General features: G+C 36.2%; 1 protein-coding gene across 3 annotated transcripts in view; it reads right to left on the minus strand.

Moving 5' to 3' along the window:
- Positions 1–21,510, minus strand: part of IL17REL (interleukin 17 receptor E like) — a 43,105-nt gene that overhangs the window by 10,507 nt on the left and 11,088 nt on the right. For all 3 annotated transcript variants that reach the window (XM_015626902.1, XM_015626900.1, XM_033514723.1), the window contains exons 2-10: positions 14,417–14,444; positions 8,384–8,533; positions 7,553–7,662; positions 7,172–7,286; positions 5,509–5,553; positions 4,544–4,683; positions 4,042–4,113; positions 1,868–1,922; positions 1,051–1,214 (exon numbers count right to left, since the gene is read on the minus strand). In XM_015626902.1, coding sequence (XP_015482388.1) covers positions 1,051–1,214; positions 1,868–1,922; positions 4,042–4,113; positions 4,544–4,683; positions 5,509–5,553; positions 7,172–7,286; positions 7,553–7,662; positions 8,384–8,533; positions 14,417–14,444 — 879 coding nt within the window. The remainder of the gene's footprint in view (positions 1–1,050; positions 1,215–1,867; positions 1,923–4,041; positions 4,114–4,543; positions 4,684–5,508; positions 5,554–7,171; positions 7,287–7,552; positions 7,663–8,383; positions 8,534–14,416; positions 14,445–21,510) is intronic.

A 21,510-nucleotide genomic window follows, 5' to 3' on the forward strand; every position in this document is an offset into this window, starting at 1 on the left:
AGGGATCACTCACATCTAAAATTAAATTAATCTGTTTTTTGGAGATCAAAGCTTTGTTGGAACTCACAAATGATAAATCTGAAGAATCACTAAAGGCTTGGCCAGGAGTTCCTAATCACAAAAGCATTCAACAGTCTTGAGTCAGCCCCACCCCCTCCTCTATCATGTCATCACAATAACAATATTAGTCCAAAAGTTTCAAAATTATTTGATTTTATTTGCCTTTTCAATTGTTACTTTAAGTTTACTATCTTCTCTCCACAATCAGGCAAGTTTGAAACTTACTTTTCATTATGAAATTAATTCTAATGAACCTCAGAAACCCAGAGCATTCAGTATCATCAGATTTCAGATTGAAGTGTTAAGCCATTCAAGACACATGCATTTGAAAACCCTTCTCAGCCTGAGGAAAAAAAAGTGCTGGAAAAACTAAGGGACACAAAATTTCAGCATCCATAATTTCAAGACATTGGACCAGGTTGAGGAAGGCACTTCAGAAATATCTTATATACAAAACAATTGTGCCCTACCAAAGTACTGTTATGTCTCCAGAAATATTTAAAGATATTTAGCTTTATCTTATTTACATTTTTGCTGTCTAAATGTTAAATATCTAAATCTGTTCTAATCACAATAGACCCTTGTGACAGCAGAAAGAAGGCAGTACCATCAGAGAGAAATCCCTCCAACCTATTATGCCTATCTACAGATAAGAGCTGTCCTCACAATGTGTCTGTCTCCCTTACTTTAAAGGAAATCTGACATGAATTATAAATAAAAAGCAGATTCTATTTACCCCACAGAATTTAGCAAACATTACTAGCTGCCCAGTCATCTCCACTTTTTATTTCTTTATAATGAGTCAGTGACCATTTTGAATAAATCATGTGATTAGTGTGCAAGAACAGACTGTGATTATGAATAGTTTTAAGTATCAAAGAAGAAGAGAGGAATTTGCAACTGCTGTTAATCCAAAATCTAGTTCTTCACATTATGCCTTTGGTGATGCCCTTCAATCTCACAGCTTGAATTAATCCACACAGCTCTTACTTTCTCAGGAGAATTTTTGAAAGAGTTTTCTATATCTTCACAATGGTAATTCGACTTGGTGAACCTGCATAGGTTAACCATGACAAGGACAGGACAGGCTGGCTCCCAAGCAAGGGTTTGTGTTGATGGGTTATAAACAATATTGTCCCATAGCACCTGTGTATCTGTGCACAAAGAAAGAGGGAAAACATTATTAAAAATGTCCAGACAGGAATCAACACAGTTAACAAGTCTGGTACTTATTGTATATGTGCTTTAAACCAAAATCTTGGACTTAACACAATAAAACACTTTTTAGGTCACTCTTATTTCTATTTGTCTGGTAAAACATTTACTTTCATAAATGCTAATAGGACAATTTCATTTTCAGCTGTCATCTCAGAACAAATTCGGACATTGCTGGAATATTTTTGTGGGTAATTTCCCCTTAAGCATGGAAGGCACAAGGATACTCCCTGCACCCTCCTTTAAGTAGGGTATTTGACACCTTCTTCAAATGTCTTCTTGAAGCACTCACTCTTCAAGCACTCAGCTCACTTCTAAACTGACCTTTTATTCCTTCTGGCCAGTTGGTGTGTCACTTAAGAAAATGGGGGAAATAACTAGAAAGTTACTTAGTGTTTATGTTGGCATGAACTTGGTGAACTATTTGGTCTGAAAGTAAATTGTTTTATCTTCCCACAGTAAAACAAACCAATATGATGATTTCCTTGAAGTTTTGCAATACATTTTTTTCACTGTAGATTAATTTCAATTGTGACATACCAATGGAGCTGCTGAAAGTCACTCCTATAAAGAGTAATCATAAAGTACTTGCCATTTTCAAAGGGGCAAAGTTGTATCCTCCTTGCATCTGGAAATGCCAGCCAACCCTACAACCAAACAGTGGACATTAGAGGTTGTCAGACACATTTTTAACATTTCAGGTAGAATGTGTCAGAAAAATTTTCCACCAAAGGATTAGGATGCTATGTTTGTTAGAAAGCTTTGGAAGTTGTTTCTTAAAAGAAGTTTTGCACTATATTTTCATTTTATTAGTATTCCTACTATTTTTTAGTCATATATTTAGTCCAATTTCATTTAGAAAGTCTTCCAGATTAATTTTCATTAAGTTTCTCACAGCAACATTACTTTCTAGGAGTATCAAAACATTCAATAATTATAATATAAAATCTCCTGGCCTGGGCAATGGTAAAGGATGCATCCTTAAAATCTGAAGGCTAACACTTAGCCCAGTCTTCAAGTGTATGTGCATGGCTGCTGCTATACCCTATTTATGTAAACTCATGTGCAAATGTTTCTGTTATTTAGAGTTCTCATCTGTTTGCTCAGCAATCCTATTGCAGAATTTTCTGTGTGTACACTGAGAGGAATAATATTTTTCTAGTGGTCTCATATATTCAGAGTGGGATAAAAAAAAATCCTTAGGCTTGGAAGAGACTTGGTGGTTCAGCTTGTGTATTTAGGCATGTGATTTTAGGTCCCACAATGTACACATCTAATTGTGACTGCAGTCCCCAAATTACTGTCACAGTAGTCTTATTGTGCAATCTACAGGGTGGTCCAGCACATCCCAAAAGGGCCATCTACCTTTGGTCAGTTGAGCAACTGACTGCATTAATTACATCTCCATTGACTGTAAGGAATTTGGACACCTAATTCACATGTAGATATCTGTATTTGGATGTCTACATTTAGATATCTTAATCTGCAAGGTAAATCCAACCCCAAATTTCACTGAGAAAACTATGTTCACATAGTAGCTTTCTATGTTATCAAAATAATTTTAGATTTGTTTGGGACCTTTTATTCTTTGCAGAAAAGACATTCCAAAATCTCACTTCTCGGGTTATCAGAAAAATCTGTAACTAACCTGAATATATTCATGGAATGAAGTTTATCCCCCTTCATTCTCATTGAAAGAATGGCTTTTGTTTAAAACATAACTTATTTTTTCCTTATAAGTGACCCTTCTGGTCTCTGTTTACACAGCAAACATATTTTCTCTTTGCATGTGTCTTACCAGGGTAATGGAAACATGGTATTTGAATCTCCTTTGTAAAACAGTGTCTTCTTTTCCCAACCACTACAGATTTCTTATGTACATCTTCCTTTTGAATTAATCTTTCTGGAATATGGATACAAGAATTCCTTACAGTATTTCAAAGGCCTTGCCCATACTTTTCTGTTAGCTTGGAATAATCTAACTTTTGTTCATGTTTGCATCATGGAAGATGATCACCCTGTGATCAACTATTTCACCCAGATCTTTTTCTTCCACTGTTATTTCTAAATGAGGACTTGCATCTTACAAAGAATTCTTTTTATTAGAGCAAGTGCATGAACTTGCACATCATACTTTACACTTCATCATCATTCAGTTATGTCACATATGAAGATCTCTAGTCTCTTCCAATTACCCTGACCCTCTTCCATGTTTGATTACACGTCCCAGTTGTGTTCCAGAAAATGCATTTTTTACCCATGTCCTTGATGAAAACATTTATATGAGAATCGCTCTCCATGTCATCCTTAAATAACCTCCCTATCAGCACAGGCCCATCCAACAGGAGTTGCTGAGTTAGCCTTGCAGCCAGGTATTATCTACCACTCAAATCTTGTTCTCACTCTCAGTTTCCTCAATTCCTGTTTTAGTTTCTCATTCAATACTATATCAAATGCTGCTGAAATTCAGTCAGATTAAGTCTTCTGTCTTTCATTTTTTATAAAAGATCAGTCAAAATAATATTACAAATTCCATAAATTATTGTAAATTTTATCCCATTTTCTTCTGATGGCCGTATTTTAATTAGCATTTCCTAAAAAATCTCTTCCTTACATTCATGTAATCCTAAGGTTAAAAAAGCCTTAGTCAAAAACTTGGATCTAAAGCCTTTTTCTTCAGGTTTTTCCTCCTTTCTTAGCACAAATGCCTGATAAAATTTCTTTAATAAGAAACACAAATATATACCAAATTCCAGACTGCATTACCTCAATGCAAAGACAAGGGAGTAGCTGAGAATATTTCAGAGAAACGGATTTAAAAGATTCCTTTCCTTTTATCTGAAATTAAAAAGATGGTCATAAATCCAGGACAGTAAATGACTTTTAATAAAGCTAAATGATAGCTACAGATTATATAGCTATGGATGAATATAGACAGAGATTATATAGATGATAAATAGATATAGATTAAATATAGATACAGATATATATAGAGATATAGATACAGATATAGATGGATATAGATCTATAGATATATATATAGATATAGATACATAGATCTAGATTAGATATAGATATATATATATATAGATGATATAGATATATATATAGATGATATAGATATAGATATATAGATGATATAGATATAGATGATATACATATAGATATAGATTATATAGATATAGCTAGATGGCATTTATTATAACCTTAATTGCCACCTCCAAGGCACCCCCCACCAGTTCCCCAAACCACTGTGATTTTAACTCACCACAGCAAATGCCCCAACATCTTCACAGGTAAACCATTTGTGGCACAGGCGAACATAATAATCTTGATCTCGGGGAAAGCTGGATACATTCACTGTTACGATTTTCCTTGCCCTGTCTAAATTATAATCTAACTTTCCAGCTGAAAAAAAAATCAAGCATTAAATTATTACAACTGTTTCTTTATTACTTTCTTATTTCTATGTTATCTATTCATAAAAGGTACAGAATATATTTCATAACTTGATGGAGATGAAACTCAACATCTAGAGATTCTTACTTAGAATGTTTGAAATTATTATTTTTATACTGATAATCCTAATGTTCTTTTTTATGAGATATAATTTTCATTCAACATTTTTTATCTTAGAACTTGTAATACTGAGAGGCCAAGACACGTGCCAATTTTACCTGAACCTTAGTACTTGGAATCTTATGTAGTTTATGTACAAATATTTGAAATATACACACTAATACTACTATAAGGGCTGATTATCCCAAGATTACAACTTTCTTACATAGAGAATATGTGCAACTATGATTGACAAATGCAATATGGAAGGAATATTTTTTTATACATATATTCACAGGTATGCCAAAAGCAGTATAGCAATTTGGCAAATTAATTTTGATCTATTTATGAGGTCTGTCTATAGGCAAAACATAAAAACAGCAATCCATTAAAAAAACACAAATCTATTTCCAAAAGTTTAGAAATCAAATAGATTATCAAAACCTTTACCTCCCATGTAGCATATTCAATAGAAATATATTTTCAGAACATTACCATGTACCATTTCAACAGAAATACATTTCCAGAACATTACCTATCAACTACAGGGTAATTATAAGTAGTGATAGTTGGAAATTGTATTTTTTTCTCCTTGCTCATTTAAGAATGAAAACATGTAATTTTATAGGTTACCAGAAATAGCTCAGTTCTAGGTTGCATAGAAGATCAGCTCACCCGAACAAGCTGGAATATGTTTTCCCACATCACTGTTTCTGCAGTCTGCAAAGTGGAAGGCAGAGTTTGTCTCAGTGCTGCTTTATTCATATAACTGTGTAAACAAACTGCCAAAATATCCAATAGATTCCCAGCAGGAAACCTCTCTCATCCCTCTTTTTAAAGGCAGATTTACATACATTTTTAGATAAATGGCAAAAGAGAGAAGTACTCTTCCCACACATAGAGATTATATCACAATATGCCTTAAGGATCTATCTCCCCAGTCTGGGGTTTCTACTGGGAAGCCTAATCAGCAGTTAAGGCTGCAATTGAGGACATAACAGCACACTTTTTTACCCAGAACCTAACAACAATTTGAGTAATAATATTCATTTCAGTTATTTTTTCCTTGAAAAACAACTCCTGTTGTTTACCAGGCTCATTTCTCTGTTATCAGTAATTCTCTATTTTTGCTGTTCTGACTCCAGCCTTAGAAAGAAACACCCTATCTAGCTTCTAGGGAGCTTACCAGAATTAGAAGCCAGGCAACACTTTCTCTTAACATTTAACTCTTAAGAACATTAAAACAAATTTTCATGTCTTGCTTTCACTCCCCCTTGCATAACACAGTATTGGAGCAGCACTCTACTCTAATTTCCCCACAGAGTTCTCTTCCAGCAAGAAGTATTTCCTGTTTTCATTTGCTCACTCACCCTGGTAATGTGTCTTAAAACTGGGCTTCAAAAAACCTTGTTTCCACCACTCTTTGTTCACAAAGTATTTATATACTTCAATAGTGAATCAGGATTTATAAGAAAATTAAAGGCTTTTTAAGCACAAAATGGCCTTACTTGTACCAAAATGTCAAACCATATACCAGGGATGACACTGTACCAAGGGGCAAGGGCAAGAATCACCCTCCCATGGGCTCTGGAGGTGGGAAGGCAGGACAGTACCAGGCATGGGATAGAACAAGGGGTCTCATGTCATTTTTTGCTTTTTCCTTCCCTGGCTACACTGTATCTTGGTTGGACCATGGTGCTGAATATATTTTTGTATGGACATGGAATTATTTGTACAAATAATGGAATTACATGGAATCATTTGTAAAAAATTGGTAGGCACTTCACCCCAAAAACTGGAAAATGGAAAAATGTGACCTAATCTTTTAGTTACATGTAAACAGGCTATAGAACACCTAGTTAATGAAAGTAAAAATAAATTTCCATAGATTTTCCTATTAATCTTTCCTTAGCTTCTGAAGCCACCCCTGGGCCACCCATGCAGAGAAGCAGAAGCTCCATCCATCTAAGACACAGAGAGCAGGCAGGGATGAACCTTCAGGCAGATAAAGAGCAAGTGCCAATCACAAGAAGGGCAACTGGGATAAATGCTTTGTGTAAATTCAGTTTTGCACATACTTTTAGATATAAACTCCGGGTTTTATAGCAAGTCAAGACTTTTACTTGCTAACAAAAAAAACCAAAACTATGAAACATAAACTAAGCCTGGTCCTGGCACAGGTGATTTACCATCAGTTAGATCAGTGTCTCCCACAAATCAGAACCCATTTTGGATGAACTTTTGCCATTGAGGGCTTTTTTTGTTGTTTGGTTCGTTTGACTTTTTTTATTTTGCAAGATATTTCTTGAAAAGCATCTGATTTAAGATGTTTTCCTACCTTCAACATAGTATTGCTGACTCAGCTTGACTTCACAGTAATGTGGTACAGTTTTCATGGTGACATAGATGTGTTGTGCTACATTGACTTCAATGCAATTGAATTGGACCTGTACCTATTTAAAACATTTACAAAACTGAGTTCATGCATGACTTCCAGATACAGAAAAACCTCTGGTTAAGATATTTAAGAAATAAATATTCTTCATTCAGATATATTTGCATTTAAAAGCAGCATTAAGCAGTCAATACAGTAGCATTAGGAATGTAGAAGTAGATATAACTTAATAAAAGGATTTCAAAGAGCATCATAATTTCTAATCCAGGATGTTGCTATCACCTTCACTTTTAGAAATCCAAATATTCATAAAAAGAAGTTTACCTTCTTTCCATTAAGCATCTTGCTTTTCTTCCTAGTGAATCTCACGTTTGTGCACTGAGATTGCTGCGTGTCCAGTGAAAAAGAACATATTTCCAGCCCACGGACATTTTCTGAAATGAGTTAGGAACAGATTGCAAAAATATAATTTAAGCATCTTTAAGAACAAAAACTTAAATTAAAATACACCATATCATAAGCTTTCCTTCTAAGTGAAAGGCACATGTATTTTATCTCTGCTAAAAAAGGGACAGTATATATAACTCACACATGGGAGTAGGAACAAGGATTTAATACAGATTGCTATAAATGAAGCTTTAAATGCAAATTTTAAAAATAAACCTATTAGCTCTGAGTGAAGCAACTAGGAAATACCTAAATGGTAACATGAAGCACACGAATGACAAGGTGTTAGTAAAAATAGACTACGCACAGGAAGGTCATGCACTTCCATTTTATTTTAGTGCAGAACTGTAACTGCAGATGAATAAACTGTTTCTCCTTCTGTAAGGGCAGTCACTCATGTCCAGATTATCAGAGCAGACAGAATTAGTGTGTGTGCCTGCATGGATGTCAGAGCTAGAAAGAAAAGGGCAGCTGTGTGCTTGGGGCACTGGCAGAAGACAAGTTATGTGTGTTACATTGGAAGACAGAATTCATTATCCCAGTTCTCAGTCACTTTGAGAACTGTTTTGTAGTAAAATGCTTTCATAAAAATATTTTTCTGATGTTACATGAAAACAGCTTGGTCCAAAATATTACAATATGGAATAAATTTGGCTGAAATAAGAAAAAAATGAACAGAAATGGTTCAGTAACAAAACTGATTCCTACCATCCAGACTCAGTGTTCCTTTAACGTTTAAATGAAGAGAGCATGGGCTTCCTTGGACACATTTCATCACTGTTGAGATCTTCATGCTTTTCAGTACCATAGAAGATAAAGATGCAGGAGCATCATGGCAGAAGCTGTTAAAAATGCCACCTGCAAATGCAAACACAAAGACAGAGAAAACTCATCGTACACAGGATGTCTGGGGGAGAGCAAGCACTACAGGGGAAGTTCCAGCTCTCCTGAAATCACTAAGAATGTCACCACTGACCAGCAAAGCCAGTACTTTGCCTAAGACTTTCACACAGCCAACATACCTTGTTGGCTTCACTAGCAATTTTAGGGGGTTGGAATAAATTTCTAGGTTTAGGGAAATGTTCACCCACAAGAGGAAGCAATCACACTTCTATCAACTAAGGTTAGCAGAACACACCTAGACAAATACTGTTTTTAATTAATTAGATGTGCTAGATCATGGCTAAACTAATAATTTATATAAACTTTTTTCAAAACCATTACCTGCATATTGTGAGCACTCTCATAATAGTATTTTGATTTTAGGACTTTCTGATGGTCTCCACTGTTAAAATTTCACTTTCACACAAGAGGGCACCATTGCATTCCTAGTCATGGAAGAGTACCCTACACCTACTGGATTTCCTTCTGATTTAGACCAGAACAACAAGAGCAGAATAAATATTATCCAGGCCTTCTTCAAGGCACAAAACACAGTAATCAGTAGGTAAAGAACACAGCTACTATGCCTTCTTCTATTTCGCTGTGTCATTTTAGTCATTCCAAAGCCTTAGGAAATAGGTTTGCAGAGCTAAAACTGTAGGCTAGTATAAATGGAAAAAATAGACATAAGGCCCCAAACCTCATCAGTTAGCATATTTCATCTCTTTCTACTTCTCAGTCTGCCCTACATAGAAATCAGTTGTTTATTTATGAATTTATATTGGTACAGTGGATTTAATCCCCAATGCATTCCTTGGGCTTCTCCACATTCATTGTTTGCAGTCCTGAAAACTAGTAATTCAAGAAACTATCAGAACAAATAGCCAGGGAATTGGGTTTTGTCCCTTGGCTTTGTGGTATGCAATGCAGCACAGCTTTTTTTAGCTCTAACTATATAACTATTATTTTTTTGAAATATTTCATAGCCTTCTTCCTTCCATACATAGCATGAAAGTCAAAAACCACCCAAGTAAAAAATGTATTTTATTGACCATTATTATCCTTTCCCCTGGTGAGAGGCTAGAAGAACAATATATATATATATATAATTCAGGAGTTCAAAATGCGCCTAGAAGGATTTCAGAAAGAATGGCAAAGAGTATGAAAGTATGAAACAGCAGTGCCACAATACTGTGCTTGCCATAAAATTCAGGATAGCACTTTTAATGGAATCATCAGGAAAGGGTGCATCCATTAATGTCAAGCCAAGAGCTGTTGTCAGCTGTGGATGTTCATTGACTCACATGGAAGACAGATCTACAGCTCCCATAGAGGAAAGGTAGGGTGTGGAGAAGGAAAGACAAAACGTATCCTTACTTATCCTTCCAGCCCCTCAAGTGAAGGAAAATGCTCTAAATTCAAAGACTGAAAGTGTATTAACCTGAACAGGACTTCTTCCTAACTTATGAGATTGTCATTTTCCCAGTGTCCATTGTCAAAGATCAGATATTGATACAGCAGAATGTCAAGACAGGCTGAAATAAATGTGGCACCTTTGCTTAAATCTGTTAGGCCTTAAGTGCCCTCACACCTGGTATCAGGAGAATTAAGTCCTGCATGATACATATCACATACATACGGTCAGAAGAGACAAACCCTTCACACCTGAATCTCCGCTCTGTTTGTCTGGTTTTGTGTCATTGAGCATATTTTGGAGGCAACAGGATATGCTGATATGAACCAAGTGGAAAAGCATGGGAAAACAAGGACACTTTACTTCAACTGGTAGTGGGTCAACTCTGAATTATCAAAAAAATATTGGCAACTAGAGGACAATTTATGCAAACCAATGAAAAAACACAGATCACTCTAAATATACTTATAAAGCTTTAAGAGTATGTTGGCTTTTGAAGAATTTATAAATATTTCCACAGAAATGAGACTGCCCTCAGAAGTACAGTGCACAGCAGCTGGATATGAACACTGTATTCCACGTTCCAAAAATGGGTGGTATAATAATCCTGAAGGTATCTCAGGATGGAAAGTTATTGTACAACACTCAATTAATCCACCCACAACTAACTGAGAATTGCTTAACTACGTGATAACTATTACTAATAATGTGATAAGTGATGATAGTTTGAGTTATGTCTCTTTGCTCAAAAAGATGTTTTCCTGACTGCATCATATGAGATGCAGTTGTGGATACCCAGTGGTATCTGGGAGTAACTGTTTCTGCTTAAGTTTTGGTTATTGGTGTAAATTTCTTGATCCAGGCTTATAAACTTGCCTAGTCCCATGTCTGCACAGAAATTATTTAAGGGGAGGGCAATGTATGTATACATATGTAGATATAGATAGATAGATAGATAGATAGATAGATAGATAGATAGATAGATAGATAGATGATGGATGGATGGATAGATAGATAGACAGACAGACAGATAGATAGACAGACAGATATTCAAAGTGGACGCTTAGTTACAAAACATTCTGTCATTCTGTTTGGGTGTATTTGATCATATTATTTGGCCATATTTGGGGGGGGGGGGGTGGATATTGTCATGATTTAGTTGAATTTTCTTCTTAGCTATTACAGCCTGAGGTGTGATATCATTGGGTGTCACAGAGTTGGAACAATCTTACGAGAGCTCAGAGTCAATCTGGATGCATAACTGATATTGGATCAGCGTCAGACAGATGCACAAACACTCTGCTGTCCTGTCAGCAGACACACTGTTCTTAATCAGGGTTTCTACTATCAAACTGAGAACAAATGCACTGAATGAAATGAAATTACACTTCCACTTTGGATTTTTTTTCCATTAATTTTATAATAGATTTTGAGAATTGCAAAATATGCTGCAAAACTCATTAATAATAAAGTAAATGGATCATATGCATGAGGATACTACCATTGGATTACAGTAAATACATGATACGACCAGACAGAAAATAATTTTCATTGTATAAATCATCACAGCATGAGACTCATTTCTGACTAACTCTTCAGTAAACTCCCACTTTATCATCTTTTAATCCCCCCTTAAGATATTTTCTTCTGGAACACACCCCATTTTCCTTTTCACACAAGTAGTTTTATCTATACCTCAGAAGACATAAAGATACATCTTGCTACACAAACCATCTGCTGAGTAAATCTTACCTAAATTTTGTGTTTCTGAATAATAGCTGTAATTAGCCCTACATGAGAAAGGGATTGTTGCTTTAATAAAAGGTTACTTAATTATGGGCACATATAAGCCCAGGCATAAAGAGGCTTATTATTCAGCATGTAGACATTTCCTTGTACTTTTGCCATCAGGTCAACCACAGCAGATAATTTTTTTAATCTGATGATACAGCAATCAACCTAGAATTGTCACGACATTAAAGGACACCTTATGTACAGTTGGATGTTAGAAGCCAGAGATGAGCAATGAATATGCAATAGAAATGAATAGATGAATAATCTGAAGCCTCAGGTAAGGAGATGAAATTGGAGAAGAGCATGAAAAAAAAAAAAAAAAAAAGGCAGAGAAAACCTATTAATAACAGAACTGGGACAACACCCAATAGAAAATCCTAACTGTTTTTTTTTTATCTGATATGTCTTCCCTACAAGTATTGTAAGAATCTGAGCTACTTAAGGATACTGACAGGGCTAAATCTGTGAGCATCTCTAAAGCCTAAATCTGAATTGCTTCACTGGCATATCATTCCATGAGTATAAATTACAGTAGTATTTCAAATCTATTTGCATATGATTTACCACAGTGTCTGCTGCATCTGTTCATTAGGATGATTCACCAAAATTCTTCAACAAAGTAGACATGCTCTCCTACCATAACCACATGGTGCACTTCAGTTAATAAGTACCAAAATTCACTACTTGAAAGTACTCACAGCAATTATGAAATTGATTAAATTTTAGACTGGCAGCCTCTCTTTCACAATAGATTGCAATGTACAGTAAATTAAAAGGGTTTCATGGTTGTGTGTTCAGAAAACATTTCAAACTTTCAAGGATACTGAACAACAGGGTGATATACTGTGCCAACCATATCTTCTGAAAATGTAATTTTTTTTAAATTTAATACTTTGATATCAATATATGGATATATTACAGTGAATGTCAAATACTACAGTAGTTCTTATGTGCTACCTAACAGTCTAGAAGAGCAGGAGGAAGATGGCAGAGTCAAAGCCACAATGCCAAATACTACTGAGGTAGTGGTTGCAAATTTTAGGAAATATCCTTTTGTTGCAGCTTAAAGAAATAACTACTGCAAAGGTTCTCTACCACAGAGTTAATGTCTCTCAAGGTAATTTTACCTCAAGTAACAAATAATTTTAAAAAATAATATAGAGAAGGAAGTATGCAAAGGAATATACACCCACTGTTGCACAAGTGAATTAGGATGAAGACAAAAAATGCTTTTTCATCACCCCTGTAAGGCTGAGTCATCCTACATGTTAATTGTCTTAAGGACAGCTGATAAGTTTTTTTCAGACAGCACTGAAAAACCTACAACCAGCTTCATGTATATCATCTTCAAAGATATGGATCTTTAGTTTAACGAACCCTTCACTGCCCTTCCCGTTAAGAGGGAAACATCTAGCTTATCTGATATGCATCATCTGCATGTCCCTGCATCGGGGATTGGACCAGAAGATTCCCAGAGGTCCCTTCTGACCTCAGCCAGGCTGTGTCTGTGAGCTGCACAACTCTGGCAGTCAACAGAGAGTGACAACCCCTCTTGCCTCTCTCCCAGCATATAAATCCCATTGTCCTAAGATGGATGGAATGAATCACCACCTCGTGGTACCTATGAGTCTCCGCTGTCTAGATCTGCATTTGTTTTTAACTGCACAGAACAGATTTTAACTCATAACCAACAGAATTACGGGTGTTCTTCCTTTTGAGAACAGGTTGAAGGGCTTGATTTTCTCAGCCTGAACTGCTCAAGGATGTAAAGGCATGCTTCAGCTAGCAGAGCAAGGGTCAACACCCCTGTTTCTTCTTCTACCTTCCACATAGTTTCTGCAACTACCAACTTAGCTGCCTAATCCTAACAAGATTCATTCACAGCCTCTGAACCAGCCACCGAAAGTTCATTCTGCTGACTGGCAGAAGCCTTGAGATTTTTTCTGGTGAGACTTTTAACTGCATCCATTCCATATACACATTATTTCTCTCCATCTCAACACAGTCCCATAAATACCATGCATTCCAAGTAAGGAGTTGTGCCAGCTGACATTCAGTTCATGCCCCATGTCGTAACATCAGCATCTCACATGCTCGAGCTCAGCATCGCATCTTCTCCCTGTCTATGGACTCACTGCCGCATGGATTCAGGAAAGGCTTTGTGGAGACCAGCAGTACTCAGAGCTGAGCCTCCAGCTAGGACAGTCCTCTCAGGGGGGCTGGGACTGTCCTCTTGGGGGGGACTGTGACTGTCCTCTCAGGGGGGACTGTTTGCAAGGCAGCTGCCTCATACTTCCCTGCAAATGACTGCATGCACTGGAGGAGTGACTGATGGAGGCTTTAGGGTTCAGGTAATTCAAGTCCCTGTGTTATTACTATAGGCAATATCAATAATGAGTAGAAGCAATAAAAACATGTAAAGTGACTTAGCATACTCTCCTTCACTATGGTAAGGAAAATTATAAAGCAATTGTCATTATTAACCTATTTTTTATCAAAACTTACCAATATCCAATGTTTTTTATGAAAGAATTGGTGGTAAGTGCCTTGTTATGACAGTGATCTGATGTCACTAGCATAGTGGATTTAATATCTTTAACAAATTATCCTTAAAAACAAACATAGTAAAAACGTGAATAATGTATACTCACCAGAAGGCTTGCTTTTACAGTGAATCCCCTGCAAACAGAAACAAAATATTTTAAGAGCTGAGGTAATAATAAAAATAAATATTGCTCAATCATTGTACACAAGTAAACATACCTTAAACAGGTAAACTTATTCATTGTCCACAACAGAAATAATATTCAAGATTAAAAAAAAAACTTTTCCAATACCATGAAAAAGCACATCAGTGCTGCATATGACAGCCTGATACATATGGGGACACAAGATCAGCATTACCCTCATTTTCATGTATTTCTATTGAGGTGTGTAATTGTTCTAACAAACATAAAAGTTCCATCAAACACAGACATAATTTTATAGATACTGCATTCCTACTGACCAGGAGTTTATGCATTACGTCATTAAACTCTACAATGGATTTGTTCACACCAGAGCAAAAAAACCCAACAATTTTATAATGGAAGATATCCATTATAGAACATTATTGAATATTATATGATTTTTAGAAGATTCCACTAGAAAGGAAGCATTATAGCAATTGAAAAAGCAGTCTAGAAGTAAGACTTTTTATTTCTGACATCTGGCTTAGAAGACTGAAAATTAAATTACTCTATTACCACAGTATTTACTGTGTTCAAGGGAAATTGTTTTTGTAAGAGGCAAAGTGAACCTGGGACTGAGATTTTAACAAGCTTCTAGCTATCTTTCAGACAGACTGCATCCATTTTCCCATTAGAATAAACATTTAACCACACACTAAAATTTTGTAGAGTACAGAAATAACAAATCTTACTTTGACTGCTATGCATGACATTCTAAAGAAGGACTATTCCTTAGCCAGCAAATACTGTTTGCTGCTGTTCTGGCATTCAGGTCTCTGGCATAGCCCTTATAGCAGTATTCTTTTGCATAGAGAATATATGTTCCCATTTTCTTTCCTTTAAAAGCAGTGTCCTGTTGACAGAGAAATTTTTATCACACCCACAGAAGTAGCAGGCACCACCTTGTATCCTCTCCTCTCAAACAGGATGGCAGCTCTCAGTCCTTTTAAAACATTTTAGGATCTTGTCCAGAAGCCAAGAATCTGTGAGTTTTAGAGCCAGCAAAAGTCTTCTGATGGACATATAGAAATTCTTGAATTGAAACTCAGAGGCTACAGCCTGGGAAAGCATTAGCACATCATAAAATAACTCTTTCTTGGTTTTCCAGGAGGCTTTCATCCACAGGAAATCCTGTGCTGCTCAGAAACAAAGCTGTAGAGCAAAACCATATTGCTACAGGTGAGAAATGGCAGCATGTTCATTCTCCTGTGGCATCTGCCTGGGGTACCTAAGTGTGTCCTGTTCTTCATGACAGCTTTTCATTTGAGCTAAATAAGGTCCTTCTTAAAGGAGGCATTAAGAAAGCCAGTGACCACTGTCTAACCTGAATCAGTTCCTGTTCTTCTGTCCTTTTGGCACTTCTATTTTTTAACAATCACTTTTGGATAAGTTCTCATCTTTTACTATTGGCAATTTGTTACTATGACTCAAAAAAGTGCAAATGCATAAAATGTGGTATTTTAAACCATGTTTTATAATAAAATAGACATGGTCATATACTGTCATTGACTGAAAATTTGAAAAATTATTTGTGACATTGTTAAAGATATTTTTTTGGCTGCTTCTACGGCATAATACATTGACACTCCAATTACAGCCTGTTGCAACCAGACAAGGGGTAATGGTTTTAAATTAAATGAGTGTAGATTTAGATCAGTCATAAGAAAATGTTTTACAGTGAGGGTGGTGGAAACATTCAAGGCCAGGTTGGATGAGGCTGTGAGCACACTGATCCAGCTGGAGATATCCCTACTCACTGCAGGGGACTAAATGACCTTTGAAGCTCCCTTCCAGCCCAAAAAATTTTATGATTCTCTAAAGTACACCAAACTTCTTTACATAACAGTTCTAAAACTGGGATATTCTATTTCAATGATTTATTATTTCCTCAAATCCCCATGAAAAACTGAAAACAGTAACTGATAAGCCCTAATTTCTGCTGTATCATATAAATACTTGTTATTTATTAACTATTTCTGTCCCCTTCCCCATAAAATAAGCTTCATTGGTAATTTGGTGATGCTCCCACTGCACATTCATCAATAAAAAGAAGACTATAATTTTCTGAATTATTCAGTCCAAGCCAACAGAAGTGGAACATGCCAGCTCATATAAAATTACCAGATTTTTAACTGCTGTTTCAAAGTCCTAATTTTGATTTTTTTCTTATTAAATCCTGCAGAAGTGTGCTGCAAGAAAACTTGAATTGAGTCACTTTTGAGCTTCTCTATGGCCCTAGGAAGTGGAATAGCCAAATATACAAAATCACTGCAAAATATCGAGTGAGTTAGAGAGCTCAATTTTTTTTAGTTGAGAAAACCTAACTGCTAGATCAACTAATTTCTCAGTCATTACTTACTGGAAGAAATTAATCTCTCATGAGGCTGATCATTCAGCAAATTACCTCCATATTTTTAACTTCCCATTTTGCAGCCAGACTGTTGAAAATATTTTGGTTAGGTGGCTTGACAGAGTTCCCAATTGCCAGTCAAAATTTCGTAGAACAACATCTTTAACTTCTCTAACCATTCTTTCTGGTTACAACCTTAGTGCAAAAAACACATTTTAAAAAAATCAAGACCACACTGAATTAAACAACAAAAAAATTTCATAAAAATCAGAGAATTCAGCCTTTTTCTTAGAGAAGGTCATCTCCCTATTATGACACCTGAAATATAAAAACTGAAAACTGAATGTAAAATAATTAAATTACATATATTGCAGGGGGAAAACTGAAACACCCCCTTCTGTGGGCTGTGGCATGATAAAGAAATCCTCTAACACCTTTTAGTCTATCCTAATTAATTATTGGTTTTCACTATTGCATGGAGGGATCCTATCATATGAACTCTTACATTTATTTTCTTGTATTTTCCACAGGAAAGAAAGAAACATCCTTTGTGACTTTTGTTCTGGTAGGGAGATGTTTCGTCATTCTTGGGCACTTGGTTGAGTTCTGGGTGAGGAGTTGTTTGGAACATTTACATAAATAATCAAATATTTGCACAAACACTTGCCAGTTACAGCAACATTTGGTCACAGCCAAATTTCTTATTTTTTTAAGTGTTTCTTTTTATTGTACAATACCAAGTGGGTGGGGGTGGTATTTTCTCTTACAATCATTTTGCAAAACAGTCCAAAGAGACCATTTGTCTGAAAAAATAATTCAAATGAATTAACCAAGTTCCTCTCCCACTTTCTGTATCTTTTTTTTTTTTTTCAGGAATTATCAGTGATAAGTGCAATAGAAAAACATGACACACTAAAACCAGAATGGAAATTTTCTTCCCTTTTCACAAATGCCAAGGGCATCTTTTATGCAAAAATAAGATCCTGAACATGATAGCACATTTTACTCTTATACAGGTAGAATCTTTGATTCATATCTTCTTTGGCAAAGAGCCTAAGCAAAATATACTTACACAATGCACAAGCAGTTAGGGATTTTCCTATTTCTCTGGGGTTTTCCCCATTTGTGGTATTACTCAACTGTAGCTAGAGGTTATCTGAACAGACAGCACCAGCATGCAGCACTCTGAATAGAAGATGTGGTGCCAACTTTTTAGCTAGCACAGCAACTTCTCCTCAATCGAAGACAATTGTAATATCCCATTGTTCTAATAACTGTAGAGAAGAGAGTGAGATCAGCAGAGGAAGACTTGGATTAGGGGGCACAGGGAGTGTTTTCATGAATTAAAATTGCCACGAAAAAGAAACAAAGATCAAATCTGCTTCCCATTTCCTCGCATGTCTTCAGGCACTAAATCAAGTGAAGAATTGTGGAAATTCTTCCCTGGATGTTCTGTCATGCTGGAAAGAGTCTGAGGAAAATTTGGGTTCACAGTCTACCTGTTATTTCTGTTGGACCTTGTTCATAGAAGAGTTGGTGGCAACTCTTCCACAGCTCCATAAGGAATAGTAAAAAGCCTGAAAATGCCTTAAAATGCATTCTTTAGTGGGGACCAGGTTGTCAGACATTTAACATTGATTCATTAAGTTATCTACATTAGTCAGTGAATGTAGAACGAAGAGTTTTCCCCCCTCTTTAGCAATTCTCACTGGTAAAGCTATTAGTTACATTTCTACTTTAGGTTCAGTTGTCAGAGAAGGCAGAGAGAAGGGAACATGACCATATTCTTATGTTTCTCTCTATTCCAACCAATTTCTATTCTTTAACCATCATTAAAACCAAGCATGGGATTCTATGTACTTTTACAAACAGGGAAAGGGTGGGTTTGCAATAATTGATGTTCAAACTGTAGCCAAAAGGCCAATAAAGATGATTAATCTGAACATGTTCTTTTTTAATTTCCAATTGAGAGGAGATGCTCTGCAAAAATCCATCTTATTCTGCACTCAAATAGAGAGGAGGTTCCAGATCACTGGGTATAGTCCCCTGACTATAACCACAGATACTATATAAGCTAATCACTTTCAAAAACTGGTGAAGCATCATTTTAAAATCAGCCTCTACTAAAAAACCTGGCATGCCAGTGTGATCTCAACCACCTCCATAAGGAAAAGTTCTTTGAGCAGTGGACAGCCATAGACAAAGTTATATGCATCTCCACCATTTAAGCACTTTGGATGGAAACTGAGAGGATTCAGAGTTCTATCTGTATCAAAAGCTCCACAGACCATCAACAAATCACTGTAATTCCTTTCACAGAGACATTCATGGAGACAAACAACTGAATATGTTTTAGCATTTTCCAGAGCTATTTTCATAGGTAAAGGCCATAATGCCTTTGCAATTTACACATCACTGATGCTGGTGGGGACTGGAACCTCACAGAACTTCTCTCATTATATTCTTAGAAAGCTCACTGTTGTATTTATCTCACCAAATGTAAGGAAACAGAATTCTTTACAGTAAAAGAAATCACAGTGATAACATAATGATTCCTCTCCCACTGAAAGAAGACAATTATATCATGGTCAAGTATTTATACAAAAATCTTGTTATTGGAAGTGGGTGAAAAGGAAAAATAATACATCTCCAAAACACACTTGGTAAGTGAATAAAACTGTGGTTATATTTACCAAGAACCAGAAAAATTGCAATGATTAATATACTTAGTATGACAATTTAAACCGTTAAAAATTCAGTTATTACTGCTGATACAGAGCCCTCAAAAGACCTTTTCTCTAAAGAAGCATCTGTATTTGTTTTGACATCATATGTAATTATTCTCATTGCCAAGGTAAAACTATTTTACTAATGACAGTTTTCAATTTTTGGCAAATCATGAGGTTGTTCTTCAGCTTTTACTGACAATGTGGTGATCTGATACACGTGAGCAGTGTGCAGTGGGATTAGCTAAGCAGTCATAGATGGAAACATTTGGACTGTTATCCATGCAGAAAAGAAACAGGCACCCAAACTTATGTCAAAGCATTATTTTAGACTACTTCAAACTACAAAAACACCTGGATGCTGCTGGATTGTTTTACAGAATGCTAAAAACAAAATATCTGAATTATGTCTACACATTATCCAGCTCCAGGTCTTTTCCCTGTGTGTTCCACGTGGAATAAAAAACATCCCATCACATTATTGCAGTGCTGAATCTGAAAGAATAACTGCTACAGAGAAGTGGGATATCAAGCTGTGGCTCAGTACAGTGCTAATGAGGTCATGCACTTTTTGGATGAGAGTTGGCTTGAGTCCAGCAGAGCAAGGTAACATCTGGCTGTGTTAATGCTCTGTTGATGTGCTCTGAGCTCATCAGTGAAACAGCCGTGAGCAAACAGGGAAGACATGATTGTGCTTACCAAAGATTATTCAACACTCTCCAGTAAGACTTCACAGGGATCTCAAGCAGGGACTGTTACCAATTGTCATTGCACCACCTTCCATTTCACATGTAAATGCAAAGGTACAGACCCTGTCTCCCACAACCTGCTTCTTGGCCAACACCTCTGTCACAGCTTAGCAGTACTTCAGGGAGTGCACATGACTAAGACCCTCAGCGCCCTTAGATTTTCATCCTTTTGTTTACCTGCTACTAGTCAGGTACAACAGAGATTTCTGTTTTCCAGGCAGTATGCATTGCCTCCTGCACTGCACTAATACAGAGGAATCCTGTTCCTATATTATGACTGCACTGTTCCATATGTTATCAGTACTGCACATGGCATATAATATCTTCTGGCCCTTGCAGTGGCTACATGGCTGAATCCCTTTCACAGAGCAGAACAACTGGAAGAATTAGAAGCACAGTAATTTCTCAAAACTCTTGGCAGTATTTATCCTATAAGTGAATAGCCAGAAAAACAATATTGCTTTGAGGTCTCTCAACTGGGAAGAATATTCCCCACTCCTAATTTTTTTTTAATTAATTTTATTTAATAGTGATGTTGAGATACAAAAAAAGGACCTACATATAAACCAGTTGCTTTTAAATTTATTGGACCAAAGGGAGCTATGACTGCCTGAAATAAAAGTTGCCTGATCCATTGTATGCTTCAGCTCTAGGGCTAGAAGAACTTGCTTGAAGCAACAGTATGCATTAACTTCTTTCTTTTAGAAATGAAAAGAACCAAACAGAAAAAAACAACCCAAATTTGTCAATCATTTTGATGTCATATTTCCTACAATATTAATACAAGTTGTTAACAAAACAGAATAGTATACAATAGACACAGTAAATTTAAAATCTACTTTGACTGCCATACCCTCAGCTGGTATAAATCAGCACCATCTCATACACAGAGTGTCAAAAATTTCAGACTACTCAGCTACATGAAAGGAGAACTAATCTACCAAATCAGCACTTCTAGTATAACAATGAGACCGGGACACTCTGACACAGCATTAATTATTTCAATTACTTACTAGAGTTCTCATACAGGGGATGATAAAATGGAATCAAAGAAATGTAGGGTGGAAGGGATCTCTGAAGGTCACCAAGTCCAGCCTCCTGCTAGAAGCAGTACTGTGACCAGCACCAGATCAAGACAGCAATTATTTTGGTCATTTCTTGAAAAACTGGGGGACAGATTCCACAAGCCCT

The sequence above is a fragment of the Parus major genome, chromosome 1A, assembly GCF_001522545.3.
Source record: "Parus major isolate Abel chromosome 1A, Parus_major1.1, whole genome shotgun sequence".
Classification (NCBI taxonomy): domain Eukaryota; kingdom Metazoa; phylum Chordata; class Aves; order Passeriformes; family Paridae; genus Parus; species Parus major.